Genomic DNA, 20237 nt, shown 5'->3' with positions numbered 1-20237 from the left:
ACATCTTCAAGCTTTTTCATTAAAGAACACATTTCATGACATAGAGAACTCTCTTTCTCACTTGTTTTACTTTTAACCACAAGTAAAAAGCAATCTTTTGTTTGTGAATGGCTTTCTCAACCCATGTTTCACTCAAGAAAAGGTTTTCCTCAATCGTGTTTCCCTCCCCATATTGAATTTTGTGGGTCGTGGATACATTTAATGGAACACTGGTGATATGTCTCTAGTCCTTGTTAAATGAGTAGGTGTCTTTTGGGCCATCATGCACAGCTTTCCTATCATATTGTCAAGGTCTCCCAAGAAGCAAATGACAAGCATCCATGGGAACAACATCACATCATACTTACATCATTATATTTTTTTTCCCAATGGAAAATTGAACAAGACATATTTTATCGACCATTGCCTCATTCCCTTTGCCAAGACAAGAAAGCTTGTAAAGTTGTGGGTGTTTCTTTGTCTTGAGGTGCAATTTATCCACCATTATTGTAGCCACTAAATTCTCACAGCTTCGTCCATCAATGATAACATCACACACCTTTCCATAAGAAATGCATCTAGTGTGAAAAATGTTGTTTCGGAGCCATGTTAGGAGTAGCATTCAAGATCTTATAAAAGATTGAGACTTTCCCTGATCTGCATAAATAATTTCATCTCCCTCCTCTAGTCCATCATTGGAGCTAGGTGAGTCTTCATGTTTCTCTTCTCCAAGTTCTTCCTTCAATAGAGAGACAATCTTGTCAGCTGGACAATCAAATGTAATATCCAAACCCTTGGCATTTGGAATACTTGTGTAAACCAATAGGGTTAGGGTGATTGGAACTTGATGCTCCATTATTCTTAGAAAACAGAATTTGAAACGGTTGCCCTAATATTGGAGTAGAGGCATTTTCACCTTTGTAATAGCCTTTTTTGTTCCAAGACCAAGAGCTACTACCTTGTGCTTCTTAAAGTTGTCGTTCCATCTTAAGTGCAAGTTGACAAACATTATTGTAAGTCCCATAAGGTTGTAGTTGGACAACATGACCGATTTTTGATTGAAGTCCACCAAGTTAGCGGGCAATAGTTTGATCCTTTGGCTTAGAAACATGACGATGCATCATGAGATGATCAAATTTTGTCGTATATTCTTCCACGAACAGTTCCTTGTTTGAAGTTGTGAAACTTGAAGAAGGTATCTTGAAGGTAGTTCCCCGGTAGAACCTCCTTTTCAATTATTTCTTCATCTTCTCCCAAGTTGTGATAAGCTCTTTTCTTCACAAGCTCTTTGCTTTTTCAAGTGCTCAACTAAATAGAAGCATTTTTTTAGCTTAATGGCAACAAGATTCACCTTTCGGTCATTTGATATGTCTTTGTAATAAAATATTCTTTCTACGGTGTGCAACCAATCCATAAATTATTCCTATTGCATTTTGTCTTTGAATTCAGGAATATCAACATTCACATAAGAATCTTGTCGAATTCCATGGGGCCTTTTATACTAACGTCAAGGTAGTCCTTCTTGACTTGAAACATGACTTCGATTACCAAGGGTTGACATCCTCTTTATCAAATAGAGCATCTTTTGAATCATGACATGAAACATCATGTTTCTGAAATTTGAAGCATTCCAAACGCTCCTGTAGTTGTTGTACTTGTCTCCTTAAATCATCCAACTCCACATCTCGTAGATCTCTTTCTCGAGCTATAGAAGATTCAACATTTGACCCACATTGACAATGACCAGCCATTTCTTTTCTTTTTCCTTCTTTTAATGGAAGTATCAAATGGGATGCAAGATAGGTTACAGATGGAATCACTCAAAATGAATTCAACCTTGGGCTCTGCTACTAATTTTGTGTGTTGCCAGGGCGAGCCGGTGATCTTTTGAGTGATGTCGAAGGAAGTACAAATAGATTAGAGTGTATAAGAATGGATGTTGTTAGAAGGATGCAAATGTGGGATAAAATACAATTGGAATCGAGGCATACAAGACATGTAACACCAACCAAGAATCAATATCAGGATAGACAAAGTTCACCAACAATGCTTATAGGGTGATCCACCTGCATAAGATACAGGACTCAAGATAGGAGAAGCTCACTACTAGGGTCTACAAAAAAATCACTAGATAAGGAAGAGCGTACCTTCCAAGAATACATAAATTGGGATAGATATTTTTTCACACAGAGATGAATTGCATATATTCTCAATATCCAAGTTGACTTCCTTACATTTTAGATTTCACCTTTTTTTTTTTATAAAAGAACTAATATGTAGGAAATAGACTATGCATTAAAGACATGAGAACTACCCAGCATTATTGACATAGGAACTAGAATACACAATAAAGTCTAAGGAACTAGAACATTCATTGAATCACCAAAAGAGTTAAACATTGACTCTTGAAACCTACAACACACTTAAGGCTCCGTTCATTTAGCGGAAAATAATTTCCAGAAAAATATTTTTTAGATTTTTCAGCATTCATTTCATGGAAAATGAATGAGTTAAGGAGAATATTTTCCTCCCAAGGGAAAAACACATTCGAAATTGAGGAAAATGATTTCCTCTTTGATTTCCTCTTTACGAGAAGAGGAAAACATTTTCCCTCATATTTCCTCCCTCCACTCCTTCACATTCATTTTATTTTTGATAATTTTTTTTCTTTCTTTTTATTTTCAATTTTTTTTTATATTTTTAACATTTTTATTTATATAATTTTCTTCTTTTCTTTTTTTTCTTCCTCTATCGGTGATTGGCCACAAGCGAGGCGAGCCTCGACCTAGGTCGAGCATCGCTGGACCTAGCAAGGCTAGCCTTCCCGGCCTATGGCCGATGAAGAAGAGGAAATAAGAAAATAAAGAAAAGGGAAAAAAAAGAAAATAATTAAAAATTCAAAATTTTTTAAAAATAAAAATTGATAGTAGAAAATTATTAAAAGGAGTGTATGGAGAAAATTGATTTTCCCTATCGAATGGAGGAATATTTTTCAATTTATTTTCAGATTTCAACCAAATACCAAAAAATATTGTCTTTTACTTGAAATATGATTTTGTGAAAAATAATTCCAGAAACACTTCATTTTCTGCGAAATGAACGGAGCCTAAGACTCATAAAGTTAGAACTAAATACATTTGACCAAATGCAAAGTAATTAAACTTAGACTCTAAATTCGTTCACCACCCTTGACAGACGCATAAACACCTTGAAAGATCAACAAATAGCAAATGAAATCGTCCAGAACAACTTTCGATTTCTAGGTAGTTGATTGGTAGTCTCGGAATCAACAACAATCTTGTAAATTGACATCTAGGTAGCCAATCGAGAATCATAAAATCAACGACTTGTCCACCAAATTGATGACTTTTTTGCATAATCGGCATCTTCACATTGAATTGATTGACAAATGCCCGCGCAGCAATTATTTATTTGATCGATTTGGAATTGCAACTTTTTGTAATAATATACACACTTTTCAGGTAACTTTTATTGAAATTACCAATTCTTATAGCAAACTATAAACTGTATTTGAGTATTTACCAGTGCTTTTTTTATTATAGTTACTACCTAGTTTAAGGGGGGTTTTTTGTTGTTGTAAAAAATAACATTTCATTTCATTCACTTCCTCGGGATACAAGAAAGAAATATCCCACTACAAACCAAAATACATCCCACACAACTTCAAAACAAAATAAGCTCCAAATATCAAGAGAAATCATCAGAACAAGATGATGGGTTACATGCTTAAAGAGCACTTCTATGACTTCTTCACACCATAATCGGCGGCCGATTACCGAATCGGTCTTCAGTAATGAGCACACACCGATAGCTCCATCTGTTGCTACGGCTTTGCCTTTCAGTGGTGCATACTTAAGTTTGGAGTCCCCAACACCATCATTGAGCAAAGTAAAAAGGTTGAATGAGCATAGATTTGGCATCTATAACAGCAAAACATTCATGAAACTCCTCTGATCTCCTTCGAAATCGGACTTATTCACCAACGCAACCTGAGGAGAGTGAATCCCCATAAACATACACGCAGAAAACCCCAATTTTAAACTAGATCAGGATAGAAATCTTCCAAAAATGAGAGAAAAAAGCTTCTGGATATAGACTAAATTGGAAGAGAAAACTCTCAAATGGGAGGAAAGCACGAAAAAATATAGAAGATCTAAACAACTTAAGAAAAAAGAGAGGGAGAGAGACCTCTCCCTCAAAAAATGTTTACTGGCAGCTAGGATTTGGGGAGGGTGGAGAGGCGGAGGATGTGCATACATCGTACCTAGTTTGAGGTTATTAATTTGTTTTTTTAGTCACTTATCATGGTTGACTAAGTTGTTTTCGAATTATCAATTTTTCTAACAACTTCCAATTCTTATTGAAGTTATCAACTCTTACACAAAATTACCACTTTATCTTGAATCACTTAGCATGGTAATATTATTTTTTCTACTTCATCAAAATTTGGTCACTTCAATTATGACGGATATTTTAGCAATTTGATGAACAGGCATTAAGGGAAGTCAAAGCACGCCGTGTCTCTTCTTCCACGACTGTAGTTATTTCAAAAGCTGAAATAATAATAATAATAATAATAATAATAAGTTATTATTAAAAAAATGCCTAGGTTAATGTCAAACATACCACGTAAGATGACCGGCACTGACTAAACCGTCACGTTAGCGATTTATGGATAAAATTGACCGGAAGGACTATATTGGCAAAGCATCAAAAGTTTTAAGACTAAATTGACACAATTGAAAGGTTTACTAAATTAACAAATTATCAAAAGATTAACGACTAAATTGCCCAATTGAAAGACTGAATAGGCACAAATATAATAAGCTTAGGACTTTTATAGTAATGTTCCTATCCGCGAGAGATCCATCATGTATCGTCTGAATATTGTCGCACCATTACAACAACATGATAAGCTATTTCCGCCAAATCCCTTGTAAAATAATTCTATCCATTGAGTTTTTTGGCATGACCTTGACAGTGCGTACTGTTCTGTACCTAAAAAAAGTGACCCAACAAGACAACCTAGGACAGTGTTCATGGATAACCCAGTGAGGGCCGTCACTGCGTATCACCTGGCTCGTTAAGCACATTCCACTCCATCCATAGCACCTAACAGTCATGCTCTATAGTTTATTCATAAGAGAGTTGAATAGAACCTTCTCCATCAATGTATGCTCACAAAGCAACCTTCCCTTAATGGGAGCGTCGCGCGATCATCCTTCGACAATGCCCTGAAATGACCCGGCAGTGAAGCCAGTGCCGATCGATGTAGGAAACATGAATGACCATCGGCACCGGAAGAAGGCAGTGCAGGTCAAGACCTGGCTTGTTATTGACTCGATTGGCCGGGTCCAGCAGATCGACGCCGGGAAGCAGTCAATCATGCGCCGGACGGGGCTCTCAGCCCGCAACCTCCGGATCCTTGACCCGTTTCTCTCGTACCCATCGTCCATCACGGGCTGCGAGAGAGCGATTGTGATCAAGTTGGAGTACATCAAGGGGATAATCACTGCACATGATGTTTTGTTGCTGAACTCTAGGGACCCAGCGGTGGTTCCTTTCGTGGAGGAGCTCAAGCGACGGTTCTTGCACTATCATGAAGCCAACACAATGAAGGTTTTCCATCTTTCCTTGCATCAAAATAGATATTTATATTTAGTTGAATTAGTATTGTGTTCATTTTGGATTAATTGATGTATTTATCACGTTAATGAAAATTCTTTTACAAGACATAGTTGGACTACATATCCTTCCATAGTCAGGGCATATTAATTCATGCTGATAATATATTGGCATAAAATCTTCGCATTTGTTGCTTGTATGAAGAACTGCCGGTGTACCAATATGCATGTGGCCCTGCTGGTAAGGGATTGCAAGGATAGGGATGCTAGTATCATAGGTGTGAGGTCAACTTCCGTTCTTTGCAGATAGGTAGAATAAAAGTCAGAGAGACTAGAGCTAGAGATATAACAAAAAAAAATGTTGCTGGTGTAAATGTGTAACTTATAATGAAAATTATATATGCTTATGTGTATTGTTTATTGTATATATAATTGTATGTCATCAATAAGAATATTAAATTAAAATCGATTACAAAATCGGAGTATGGACGTACCTTTTTGTCTGATGTTCCAAATTCATGTATGCGATGTCCAATGATCTTTTCTCCTACATCAAACAGGGTGACACATGCTTTTTGCATTATTGTCCTCAACCACTAACTTAACATGTATGTTAATTTTAGAATAGGAACAAACATATCAAATAACTATTCTGTAAGCAATGATTTAAAATTAACTAGATGACTATTTAAAAAAATTACATATGGTGGTAAGTTTATTTTAGTGAACGTAATTCTAATTGAAATATACAAATTATATTTCTACGTCATTTTTAAATTTTTCCTTATTTAAATATATATACATATAAACTCTTCTTCGACAACTTTTTCCTATCCTCTTTTGATTGGACTAATACTTCCTTTAACAATTCATTCACAATCTCTATGAGGATTCTTGAAAATTATAAAAACAAAAATACCCTCCACAAATGAAGCAAATAATCAAATAATCTAAACTTACCTTTTTTCCTTTCACTTCTCTTTTCATTTTAAGTGTCTTTATTTTCACTATTGACAGTGTGTGGTATCTTTGTGTGGTTACTGTACTCAATAAACGGTGTGGGTTCGACTCCACGCTCTGCAAAGAGGCAAAGCAAAAATCCGATAAAGAAAGGAGAGTTAGAGATAGGACATACCGAAAAAACAAAAATCTTGAACTTATTTGTGTCTAGCCATTCACCTCTTGTTGAGCCCAAAATCAGAAAAAACATATTAAATGAAAATATCTTCAAAAAATATTTTTAGAGGAGTATAGCTTATTTTGAAAATAATTAATATCAATAAAATATTGGAATTCTATTTAGTGCATGTTAAATTGATTAGATAAATTAAACTATAATAAGAGATCTGAGTCACAAATAGATTATATTAGTTGAACTACGTACGCGTTTCATTTTCCTCTCTTTGTCGCTTTCACGCTCTATTTCATTGTGGTTCTATGCTGAATCCTAACAAAATTGTCATTGGGATACATGGGTAGCTAAAAAAGTGAGAAACTTGTGGAGAGGGATATTCTCAACAATTAACATCCTATTCAGCTAGCCATGCCATGCTTGGCTTAGTAAGAAATGATTGACCTTTGCTTTTCTAATTAGATTCGCGGAAATGGCGGCGATGAGCAAACTGCGGAAGAGGTGGCAAAAATCCTTGAAGGTTCACAAGAGAGTGTGGAACGCAGTCAAGTGCTGAAGGAACAAGAAGACAGATTACAGACTCTTCCTTTTGAGTTTGTTGCTTTAGAGGCATGCCTTGAAACTGCTTGCTCTAGTTTGGACGACGAGGTGCACAGTCTCTCCATCATTAGGGTTTCTTTATGTGATTAGTCAGTATTTAATTCTCACAAAACCGATCAACGTATGTGAAAATGCAGACAAAAGCATTAGAGCAAGAGGCTTATCCCGCGTTGGATAGGCTAACTTCGGAGATTAGTAGCTTCTACCTCGAAAGGGTTCGTCAAATTAAGGGCCGTTTGGTTGCATTAACTCAACGCGTTCGAAAGGTTTGAGACTTTTCTTCCCTATCTATCCTAAATTCTATGTTCCTCCTCTAACTTGAAACTTGGATTCGGCATAGAATGGTAGTCACGTCAATCAGAGAGAAACTACTTTTGGGTGAGGGCCACCACTATCAACCAAAGGCCTTAAGCTAATTGGTTCATTGGGCTTACAGGGTATATGATGTGCTTCCCGATTGCCGTTATTCCCATGCCCATGTCCGTCGGTTGTCAAAAAACAAAAAAGAAAAGAAGTACACTTACATATGATTAGTCACCTAATAACTATGTTAGAAAGTTCAACACAAAAGGATGAATGCGTCTTGCCTTGATACTGTGTAGAAAAGTTTATTCAAAAACTTAGATCAATAAGTAGAAGGAGACCACATATATATAAAGAGCATATAAATTCTAATAGAAAGTGATGTGGGATATTTCAACAAACTAAATCATCATACAAATATTGCTTGTGTTAAAGACATATCTCCAGTGGTTACTTTTTATAGGACGGGCCTTTTCCATGTATCTCTAGGTGAGGGATGAGCTTGAGCATCTTCTCGAAAATGATGGGGACATGGCGGGGATGTACCTGACCAGCAAACTACTTCAAGAAGAAGATGACAACTCTTCTTCTCCCTCAGCTATCGTCGATGAAGAAGACGAAGTTCCTGAGCTAAACAATGACAGGCACATACCGAATCTCTTGCTTTGTGTTAATCTCAATCCTCTTACTGTTGTCTTGTCATTGAATTATATAGACATCACAATGGAGATCCTGATATCTTACCTGATGACGGCTTGAATTCTCCGCACGGTTTGCTGAATGATGAAATTGAAAGGGTCACGAGCAGCGATTCTCGCGGCGCCTTGGCCAGGCATTTCGAAGTGGCAGAATTAGAGATGCTCCTAGAGGCATGCTTTGTACAAGTTGATGGCACACTTAACAAGCTGTCTACAGTATGAATCTCAAACTAACTCTCTGGTGACAATTGAATATTCTTATGATACCATAACAACCTTTTCGTTGCAAATTGATAGCTTAATTTAGTTCTCCTTACTTTATCTGATTTTAAAGCTAAGGGAGTACGTCGATGACACAGAAGACTACGTGAACATAATGTTGGACGACAAACAGAACAATCTTCTGCAGATGGGAGTGCTGATAACAACCGCTATTCTGGTGATCAGCTCATACATAACTATCGTCGACGTGATGGGCATGAACATAACCATCTCCCCATATCAGTCCCAGGAACACTTCTTGTGGACCGTCGGCACTTGCACCATCGGGACCATCATATTGTATGTCAGCATAGTTGTATGGTACAGATACAAAGGATTGTTAAATTAAGGGCACGTAGAAATTCAGTGTCACCAGCAAAATACGCGAAATGTTCAGGATTGGTTTAGGTAGACACGCTCCATGGATAGTGTGCTACGACTACTACTACTGCAAAACTATAATCTTGAACTTGTAGCTCATCAATCTTGAAGCATATGGACACAAGGAGACAATTTCCTTGCATTGATTATCAAGTTTGTAAAATGAGACAGAACTCCGCCAGAGAATGAGCACCAATACATGTTGACAAAGAACCAGTTACATGGAAGCTAGTATGAGCCCACTGGCATGCCCACTGTACTATGGCAAGAAACCACCGTACTTTGATGGAAAAGATTACAACATGTGGTGTTATTAATGAAGTGGTTCTTCAAGGCATCAGACGATCTGATGTGGGAATGGAGTAGTTTCTACTGTTACAGCAACTCCCTCTATTGGAAATGAGAATAATAACAATACGAATGCTGCAGCAATATTGTTAGATGCTGATAAAGCAAGAAGACAAGGACTCAATTCCAAGGCTGTTCACACACTTTTCTACGCACTATCCACTCCCTTATATAATCGAGTTGCAGAAGAAGAATAATCAAAAGCTATATGGGACAAACTTCATATCATGTTTCAAGGAACTGATAGAGTGAAAGAAATGAATCTAAGCATTTTGTAGAGTGATTATGAACCATTCAAGATGAAGCCTGATGAGTCGATTGCTCAAATGATAGGTAGGTTTCAAATACTAGCAAGTGGTCTTGCAATGCAAGGTGCTCCAGTTGCTGAACCAATGCAAGTCAGAAAGATCCTTCGAGGACTTATAGATGACTGAAACTACATCAAGCCTTCAATACAGGAATGTCAAACAATCAGACCTTTGTCCATTGATGAGCTTGTTGGAACTCTACAATCAATTGCATTAAAATCTGAGATTACCCATGAATTGTCCGACTCGGATAATGAAGATGAAGATGATGAGGAGCTTGCGCTCATGGTAAAGAAATTTAGAAAAATGGCTCGAAGAGGTAGAAACTTTAGAGGAAAGAAATCATTCAAACAGAATGATCAAAGACAATCAAGCAATGATAAACGTGAGAACAAAGATGTAATATATTTTCATTTTAAGAAGGCAGGACACATCAAACCCAATTGCCCACTTTTGAAGAAAGACAAAATTAAGTACGAGGAATACAAGAAGGCGTTGAAGGCAGAAACTCTGAGTGACTCTGAAGGCAGTGAGGATGATTGTCCAAATAATGGCAAAATCAGATTTAGAATCAGACATAGACTCGTTCTTCCGAAAGACCTAATGAAGTTGTAGAGTATATTGATGATTTATCCAAGAATTAAAAAGAAGCTCTTAAAACGGTTTCTATTTGAAAAAAGAAGTTTCCTCTTTGAAACAACAAGATACTTCCCAAAAAGACAAGATTGAGTTCTTGTAGAGGGAATTGCATTAGATCAAGGAAAATCGTGATTTGATTTCAAAAGAAAATGATTCCTTGAAAATCAAAATTGAAAGCATTCCAAAAATTTTTTTGAAAGAGCTCAAAATATTTTGAAAACATTATTTCCAAACAAGTTCCTTTCAACGACAAATCTGGTCTAGGTTTCAAAAAGGAAAGCAATTTCAAAAATAGATTTCCTAAAACAAATTACAGAATTTTGCGATGACCTTCCAGATCTGCGTATCAACAGCACTTTCATAAACAGTTTACAAAATCTTATGTGCGAAAAGTATGCATAAATTGTGGCAGCTTTGATCATATCAGAGATAATTGTATGAAATTCTGGAGACCTAATAATAGAAAGTTATCAATTACGACTAACTTAGGTGGACCCAAGAAAGTTTGGGTACCAAAGAAATAGTAAGCTTCTTTCTATTTGCAGGTACCGAAAAAGAAAAAGGGCAAATGGTTTCTGGACAGTGGATGCTCAAGTCATATGACTGGTGATCCAGAAAAGTTCATTCAACTATCATAACACAATGGTAGAAGTATGTCCTCTTTGGGGGAAATAAAAAAGGAAAAGTCATTGGCAAAGGAACTGTGAGGATTCGAAACTTAACAATAAATGTTGTTTCTTTAATCAAAGGGCTAAATTACAATCTTATCACTATAAGGCAACTCTATGACTCTAGTTATCAAATTTGTTTTGAAGATATAAAATGCTCAAGTGTTAGCAAAAACAAGAAGCAGAGTTTTACTAGTTGACATCATGGAAACATCTATCTCCTTGATGTTGATTCTAAAGAAATGAAGTACCTTATATCCATCAAAGATGAATCTGAATTATGGCATATACAGTTAGGCCATATCGGTATCAAGCACATATCAAAGCTATCTGCCAAAAAGCTAGTTTGAGGCTTACCATAGACAAAGTTTAAAAAATTAGAACTTTATTCAGCCTGCACTCTCGATAAACAGGTACGAAGTTCTTTTAAGTCAATTAACTAGGTTACGACCAAACATGCATTACAACTGCTTCATATGGATATCTTCGGACCCAACATAACCTAAAGCCTTGGAGGTAAGAAATACTGTCTCGTGATTGTTGAAGATTACTCAAGGTTTACATGGATTTTATTACATGTACACAAAAACAATGCTTTCTCATCCTTTTCAAAATTTACTAAGAAAGTTCAGAATGAGAAAGGATATATTATTTCCTGCATAAAAACTAATCATGGGGGAGAATTTGAAAATCAAAATTTTTCGAATTTCTATGGTGAGTTTGGAATTAAGCATGATTTCTTTACTCCTTGCACACCTCAACAAAATGGGGTAGTGGAAAAGAAAAATCGTTGTTTGCAAGAAATGACAAGGATTCTTTTTATAGAAAGCAAAATTGTTTCCCATTTTTTGGGCGTACGCAGTCTCTACATCTTGCTACATATTAAATCATATTTCTTTAAGACCAATTATTGAGAAAACCCCCTATGAGCTTTTCAAAGAAAGAAAACCCGATAGTACATACTTTTGCGTGTTTGGGTGCAAATGCTTCATTCTGAAGAATGCTAACGATCGTATTGGCAAGTTTGATGAGAAATCAGATGAATGTATATTCTTAGGATATTCAATGACAAGCAAAGCCTATAGAGTATATAACAAAAACTCTCGGGTTGTCGAAGAATCAACGAATGTCAAATTTTATGAGAATATTTAGAATCAGAATGGTCAATATGAACATGCACAAGTTTTCACATTTTTTCATAGTTCAAAACCATTGAGAGAATCTGAAGGGAATGAAACTTCTAAAGAGAATGTTGGTTCTAAAGAAGTTCAAAATCAAGAGACAGATCATCAGACCACAGAAACACCGGAGGAGATGCATCATGAATTTTAAGATCCGAGTGATACTCAAGATGAAAGATTCAACAAAAACTAGAAACACAAATCCAGTCATCAAAAGGAGCTGATAATGGGAAGCTTGAATGATGGAATCAAAACCAGATTGAAGTTCAAGCAAGCAATGAGTAACATAGCACTTGTTTATAAAGTTGAATCAAAAGAGATTGAAGAAGCTCCTGCTGGTAAAAACTGGATCAACGCAATGCGAAAAGAACTTCATCAATTCAAAATCAATGATGTCCGAGAATTGGTGTCAAGACCCAAGAATCGTCCAAGAATAGGAACAAAATGGGCATTCAGAAATAAGCTGGATGACAAAGGAAAAGTCATCAGAAGCAAAGCAAGATTAGTGGCTAAAGACTATTCCCAAGAAGAAGGAATAAACTACAACGAAACTTACGCACCGGTTGCTAGGTTAGAAGCCATAAAGCTACATCTTGCTTACGCTTGTTACAATGATTTTAAAAATTTTCAGATGGGTGTGAAGAGTGTGTTTGTAAATGGATATATTAAAGAAGAAGTTTGTGTTGAGCAACCTCCTGGCTTCGAAGAACCTAGAGGAAAGATCTTGTCTATACATTGAAGAAAGCCTTATACGGATTAAAGCAAGCACCAAGTACTTGGTACGAGAGGTTAAGTAGATTTCTATCTGAACAAAAGTTTATTAAAGGTAATGTTGACACTACTCTCTTTATTTAGAAGCAAGGTAAGGATATTCTTCTTGCTCGGATTTATGTTAATGATATTATTTTTGGTTCCTCTAACTAACTTTTGTGCAAGAAGTTTTCAACAGTGATGCGGGATGAATTCAAGATGAGCATGATGGGAAAACTAAGATTGTTTCTTGGACTTCATATACATCAAATAAAGAAAGGAATATTTATTCATCAAGAGAAATATGCACTGAAAATTGTCAAAAAGTTTGGTTTGAAAAATTGCAAAAAGACAGAAACTCCTATGTCACATTCTTCCAAACTTGACAAAGATGAACAGGGAAAAGAAGTTGACCCAAATCTTTATCACAGCATGATTGGCTCACTTTTATATCTCACAGCTTCGAGACCTATCATATTCTATAGTGTCTACTTATGTGTTTAAAAAATGTTTATGTTAGCGCTGGTGTTCCGGCCGTGTCACGTAGGACGACCAACATCTACGTCAGCAATTTCCAGACAAAATTGGCCGGATGGTCTCAATTGGCACAAATGTAAAAAGTTTGGGACTAAATTAGCGCAATAAAAAATGTTTAGGACTAAATTGGCTTAAATGCAAAAGGTTCATAACTTTTTGTACCCATTTCCCTAAGTTGAAGTATAGCCACATTACATGACAGTAACAATTTGAGTTATTAAACAAATTCTGTTAGTGAATCTATCGACTACTTTAATATTACTCGCTTTTATCTGAGCCGCTCACTATAAGTTATTCAATAGATTTTGTTGAAACTACCAACTTTTAATAAAGTAGAACTAATAATATTATGATACTTAGTGATTCAAACTAAAGTGGTAATTTCGTATAAAAGTTGATAACTTCAATGAGACTTGGTAAGTTGTTAGAAAAATTGGTAATTCGAGAACAACTTAGACAAAAAAGGATTTAAAAACCTTAAATTAGTTAAACTTTATTAAAAGGAACACGGTAGATACTCAAATATAATTTTGATATATGAGTTGGTAATTTCAAAAAAAGTTATTACTTATTAGAAAAGTTGCAAATCAAAACGAACTAACCAAAATCCGTAAGTGTCTCAAACAATAATCGTAACTAGTTGATAAATAACTCAAATAAAGTTAACAAACAGATATGAAATTCAGTAACTTCAATATAAGGTGTACATTAACAGAAAAAGTAATTCGAAATCGATCAAATAAATTTTGATGCGTGGATTTTAAATGAGTGTTTGCAACTTAAACAAATACTGTAAAAACAGATGGTTTTCCTGTATCCATACCACATACTGTCCGTATATGTGTTTCCACACAAAACATTCTCCAAGCGATGTTGAACTCAACCCGCTAGCTATATAAACCGTTTATTTTTGTACCATGCTATTGCAATAATGTACAAGACGATCGTCCCGACGGTGCATCCGCCTGCTGTCCAAAGGAAATTGTTGATTGTCGGATTCGGAGGCTGAAAGAGTGCAATTCTGACGTTCATACCAAATATCCCGGTCACAATAATGAACATGGTGACGAATAACGTCACCGTCAATATGACGACTCCCATTTGCAGCAGATTGTTTTGCTTGTCATCCAACATTATGTTCACATAGTCCGCCGTGTCTTGAATATATTCCCTTAACTTTCAACAGAGACAAGATGAAGATGTTTTTAAGGAATTGGATAGGATTCGTGGTTAAGACTTCGTGCACGCGCGCGCGTTCGAGTGTAAAGTTTGAGATTTGTACCGCAGATAGCTCGTTGAGTGTGCCGTCAAGCTGCACAAAGTATGCCTCTAGGAGCATTTCCAATTCGGCCACATCAAGGTGCTTGCTCGAGCCATCAAAGCGCTTGCTCATGCTCAAGCCACCATGTGAGTTACTAACTTTGATCCCCTCTTCCATTTCATAATCATTCAGCAGAGTTGCGCAAAGCACTCACACTCTCATCTGCCATGATTATATCGTCTCCGTCGCGATTCCTGCATGATTAAGTGGAAAAGGGTTTGAAGAAATAGAACAAGATTCGAAATTATTCGGCCGTGATCAACAACATGATGCTAGAGATGTAGAATGCTTGCCTTTCTTCTTCGTATAGTTCATGAAGTTCATCTTCCTCTACGGTGATCGATGAAGAAGAAGAAGACGACTTGTCTTTTTCATCCTGGAGTGGTTTGCCGGTCAAATACATCTTTGCCATGTCTCCATCGTTCTCAAGAAGATGCTCGATCTCGTCCTTTATCTAGAGATAAAAAATGATCCACGGTGAATTGCTTTTGCCGATTAATCGTGTCACGGACAATTTAGTATCAAAATCACGTTGTCATTTAGCAGATTAAACTTCAAATTAGTTGATTGTGACTCTTTTGCATTTGTATCATAGCACTTTCTAGGCGGCCTCTATATGCCTCCCCGAACCCAATCTTATATTTTCATAGACTAAAAAAGCGATGGGAAGAGTTATGATATTCAATATTACATAATGCATTCATTTAACAGCTTAAATATTTAGATTAGCTAGTCGTGATCTCACAAAATTCAAAAAGCTAACTCAGTTACTCCTTTAGATGAACTAATACTAGTGTCTAGATGACCTATTTTTGAGATGCCAACTAAGATGTACCCTTACTTAAATTGTGCAAATGTTTGTATGGGTTACATTGACAATTCTGGTCTCTAACAAAAAAAATTCTCGTGATTTATCCGCTTTTATTTACTTTTCTTACAGTAGCTACTGACCAATATATTGAGTTACCAAATTTCATATATCTAGAAAAGCTGGCGTGTCATATGATTTCGGCAGATAATCCATAAAAATAATTACTAGGCACATGAAATTTGGTAACATGCTAGATTAACTGGTAACTTAAAATAAAACATGAGATATTGATAAGTAACTCAAATGAGAGTTGATCATCTACTTCTTACAAAAGTTGGTAAGTCACTCTAATTCAGGTTGGAAAGTTGCCGATCATTTTCTCTACCAATAGTTTTTTTGACACCTACCAAGACTAATTGAAGTTCACTGGTAGTGAGGAAAATTCTACAGAATTCTGCAGGGTGGAAGACTCAAATCTTTTGAACTCATCCCGTCAACACGACCAATTGAGCTTTAATCTGCTGGACACGCTCGAGATTCCGGGTACTAATCTTCGAAATTGGCTTGTCCAAAGCAGGATTAGCCTCTTGCTCTATTGCTTTTGCCTAAATTCCCCAGCAAATAATTTGAGAACGATAAGGACAATATGCTGCTCTATAATGCAGATAATGCAGATAAAAAACCAGAGCCCTTTACCTCATCATCTAAACTAGAGCATGCAGCTTCAAGGCATGCCTCTAAGGCCACAAACTCAAAAGGAAGAGTCTCTGATCTGTCGTGTTTATGCTTAACCCCTCAAGGGTTCGATATGTTCTCTTGCGTAGCTTCGAAAACTTGATGTAAAGCTTCCTCAGATTGCTCTTCATCACCACCGGTTCTATCGACCTATTATGAGAAAGAGAAATGATTAAGTGATGGTTTTTAATCTATTGTGAGAATATAACTGTCTATTCTGGGTTGCAAAAAACAAATAATAACAAATAATTGTGAGAAATGATAGAGTGATAGTCTTTTAATCTACTGTGAAAATAATAGTCTATTTTGGACTGCAAAAAAGTAAAATAAATAATTATAAATCGCGGTGGGGTTCACTCATTCAAGAATTTGTAGCTCGCAATATGCTGTTATTCTCACAATAACCTGAAAACTGTTATGCTAACAAAACCCTACACAAAAATGACCACAAAAAACAAAATGACAGCAAAATGAAATTTCATATCTAGTTTTTAAGTGCTACCGGCTACCATAACTCAGAAAAACAAATCTTCATGGGCGATATATGTTATCAGAGCTTTTCACGAATCAACTAGTTTTAGCTTACGGATAATCGTTTACTCGGGTGATATCTGTTCGGATCGTCGGTCCACAGCGATATTGTTCGACAAAAGAGAGGGAGGCAGTATCTGGGGTATGATGTGTGGGTTGCTCCATTTGAATACTAGATAAATCAAACTAACAAAGTACTGCTTCACCAGGACTGGCTACACAGTCTGATCCCCAAAGAGACGGTGGGAGGACGAATTTCTAATTGAAAAAAAAAAAATTGATTAGAAATGATAGTTCTCAGGCTATCTTGTGAAATGTTAGAGGGCGTCCTAGATTGCAGCTGCACTAGTTTCGACCAAGTTTTTTTTTTTTTTTTTTTTCTGGTTAAAAAGATGCAAAGTTTGACTTTGGGAGTGAAATTAATGGACAGGTGAACTACTTTGCTCTGTTGCTGTTAGCGTTAAAATCCTTCAACCAGGCCCAAGCAAACTTTTGAGTTTTGGCCTAAAAGGGTTGAAGCCCAAAAGGATCGCTAAAGTGTAAATTTTTTATCAAACTCAAGCTATTCGTTTTCCAATAAGGAGTTTCAGGTCAGTTTTGGACATATAATGTTAAATGCAAGGGATGTTTATATTAACGCTAGAGGCGTAATACAGACTCTTGATAATTCGATAATTAACACTTTTCAATGGTCCACCGTGTATGACAACCTTCGACGTGTTAAAACTTAGGACACGACACCAGAATTGAATCGGCGAGGCGGAACCGGACAGTAGGATATAATGCCGGAATTTAATCAACGGCACTGGACGGGGGAATGTAGGACACAATACCAGAATTTAATTGACGGTCTTGGATAGGATGGATGAAGGGTACAACACCAAAATTAAATCGACGGTACTGGACTTGATGAGCAGACGCCGGAATCTAATTGACGACACCTAACTCCGAATATGAAACTCGCCGGAATCGAATCAACGACGGGAATCCGAAAACTACATCTAGGCTAAAGGGCTAAAAATTAATTGAAAAGATAATGATTTGTTTGTTGTATTGTGTTTTTTTTTTTTTTTGTGTCTAACACAAAGTATTTATAGAATGATTCGGGTAACCGTCGAACGGTTATTTCCTTTGGCTCTCCACTTTCTGCTCCACTTTATACATGTCTTCCTGTCTTTCGACGGTTTATGCTGATGTCATCATCAATGGTTGCCTACTTTGCGTGCCATCTTCTGAAGTTTATCTCCTTTTCACGCGTTTTCTTTCTTGCTCTGAAAGGAATGGCGCTAGAATTTACCATGACACGTGGCGTCTTTCTTACCGATCCGTATCTAGCTCTACTACACCTCTCCATAGCTAATCATGACTCCCTCATGTGCTCGCCACGCCTCTCCTTGGATAATTTTCTGATGTCAATACATGCCCCCTTTTAAAAGAGGTAAATCGAAGATTTATCTTTTTTAAAAATATCATTCGATTTTGACAGCTATTAATGGTAGCTTAATGATTACGCCTTTCTGCCTTTTGATTACTTTTCCCAAAGCGCAGTCATACCAAATTTTATACGACGGATTGGCCTTTTGATCCACCTTTTAATCCTTGGGTAAAGGTTTACGTCGTCGTCTTCCTTTTTTCGAAACGTCCCTTAAACCCTAAACCCTCTCGAGCTTTCTAAGTTTACACATGACGACCTAGGCGTCTAAGCTCGATCCTAACCAACTCGTTGGCCGCTTCAACAAGCTGATTAACAGTGAAGATGCTTGCAACTATTTCTTCAGATTGCTGAATACTCATCAGGAATACGTTGGGTTTATCCTCGGATCGAGCCTTCAAGATCACAATCGTGTCCCGCCATCTCTTCAATCATGTTTTCCAATGCGACAAGACAAAAAGCTTCCTATCCAAGCCTCTCTTCCGAAGGAAATTTGGTCCTCCCCATCTCAATGGTTCAAGAGTTTCCCGCTGTTCGATGATAAATTCTACACTTGGTTTCATTGACTCCATAATGATATGTCGACCATTTCCCTTTGAGCGACGACGCATGTAAGGTCGGCGCTTGAGGTTAGCTTGCTGTCTCATGACCTGAATAGAGCTTTGCTAGGGTCTGTTATAAGTTTCTGGTCCTCCTCGACCAACTACTTCTTCTTTTCGTGGGGCCCTATGTCCGTAACCCTTCTCGACGGTTTTGCTATTGCTAGCTTCACTCCTTATGGGACCCCCGTTAGCAATCTCGAGAAGATCAAAGATCGTTCCATCCCTAACGACACTCTTGTTTATGGAAAGTTTTTGGACACTCATTGTAAAACCTCTAGAGCTATTACACATGATGAGTGAACGGCCTTCCTTCATTTCTAGCTGTCGAAGTATCTGTTCAATTGTTAAAGTACCCAAAGATTACTTCGAACTTGCCTCTCATTTAGTAGAAGGGAAGAATGTTGTTTTCAGCCCTCTCATCTTGGCATCATTGTATAGAAGCATTTCCCACGCCGCTCCGCTGATGGCAACTTCTAAGGAGGGTGGTGTATTGTCAAGTCCGCTTTGGATTCTCCAAGCCGGGGTGGCATTCTATCTTCCTTTTATGTTTGAAAGCGTACCTGAATACGAATCAACTGGAGCGCCTTCTAGTCCGGGCACGATTGCTTCGAGCTACTCCATCGAAAGTCCCCACTAATGTTCAGCCTCTTCATTTCTTCCTTCAACAGCTTTTGTCTCGTGAAGCCGACCGAATAGAATTTTTCCCTTACCGTTCGGGTGAATTCAATTCCCTATTTGATTCCCGAACGTTGAAACGATTTAACCATCGTGATTTCTGGACCTTTGTCCTTTTCCCAAGAGATCTTCCAATCCGGCTTTATATCAGAGGTAGGTTCTACCCCGGGTTCGAACCATATTCTCCTTAGTATTGTGCCGGACAATTCGACCTTCGACAAGTAGTGCCTATGCCTATCCTTTATCTCAAGGACTTTCCTTTGATGGACAAGAGGGCTTGCAACATTAAGGCCGATGGACCTTTCGTTTGCTGTGCTCGGATCACGATCTAGATGTATCAACGGTTTTTCGGGGATATTCCTACAGCTCTTCGATCTAGTCCTAGAGTAATATCTAGATTCACAACCTAGTGGATGTCTTTTTCTTTCCAGAGTCCCTTCGAGGAGGCTATTTCATCGATCCTTAAAGGTAGCCGAATAAAGCCCTTCAGCTTCATATCAAAGAAAACTAGGAGAAAGGGTGTAGCGAAAGCCCTTCAGATTGGCAACCCCAAACGTTCGACGACCTTTACCGTAGGTGAGCTTCCATTTCCCTTATATCTTTTGAACTTGTCTACTTGGACTAACTTATTTGCCTTCTCTATCGGGTGAAGACTCGGATAATGGAGTCGAGGAACAAACATTTTGCTTGCTTAAACGGT

The 20237-nt window shown here is 37.2% G+C and overlaps 1 protein-coding gene and 1 pseudogene across 1 annotated transcript; one reads left to right on the top strand and one right to left on the bottom strand.

Annotated features, from left to right (window-relative positions):
• Positions 1-5280: 5280 nt before the first annotated feature.
• LOC115746619 (magnesium transporter MRS2-3-like) lies at positions 5281-9221 on the top strand. Its single transcript, XM_030682450.2, has 6 exons — positions 5281-5619; positions 7219-7404; positions 7494-7622; positions 8149-8303; positions 8375-8573; positions 8692-9221. The coding sequence occupies exons 1-6, from the start codon at positions 5281-5283 to the stop codon at positions 8965-8967; spliced, it is 1284 nt and encodes a 427-aa protein (XP_030538310.1). The 3' UTR covers positions 8968-9221.
• Positions 9222-14321: 5100 nt separating this feature from the next.
• On the bottom strand, positions 14322-18622 carry LOC125315217 (annotated as a pseudogene).
• Positions 18623-20237: the final 1615 nt, after the last annotated feature.

The sequence above is a fragment of the Rhodamnia argentea genome, chromosome 5 (genome assembly GCF_020921035.1).
Source record: "Rhodamnia argentea isolate NSW1041297 chromosome 5, ASM2092103v1, whole genome shotgun sequence".
Classification (NCBI taxonomy): domain Eukaryota; kingdom Viridiplantae; phylum Streptophyta; class Magnoliopsida; order Myrtales; family Myrtaceae; genus Rhodamnia; species Rhodamnia argentea.
This window is presented reverse-complemented; position numbering and strand designations above follow the sequence as displayed.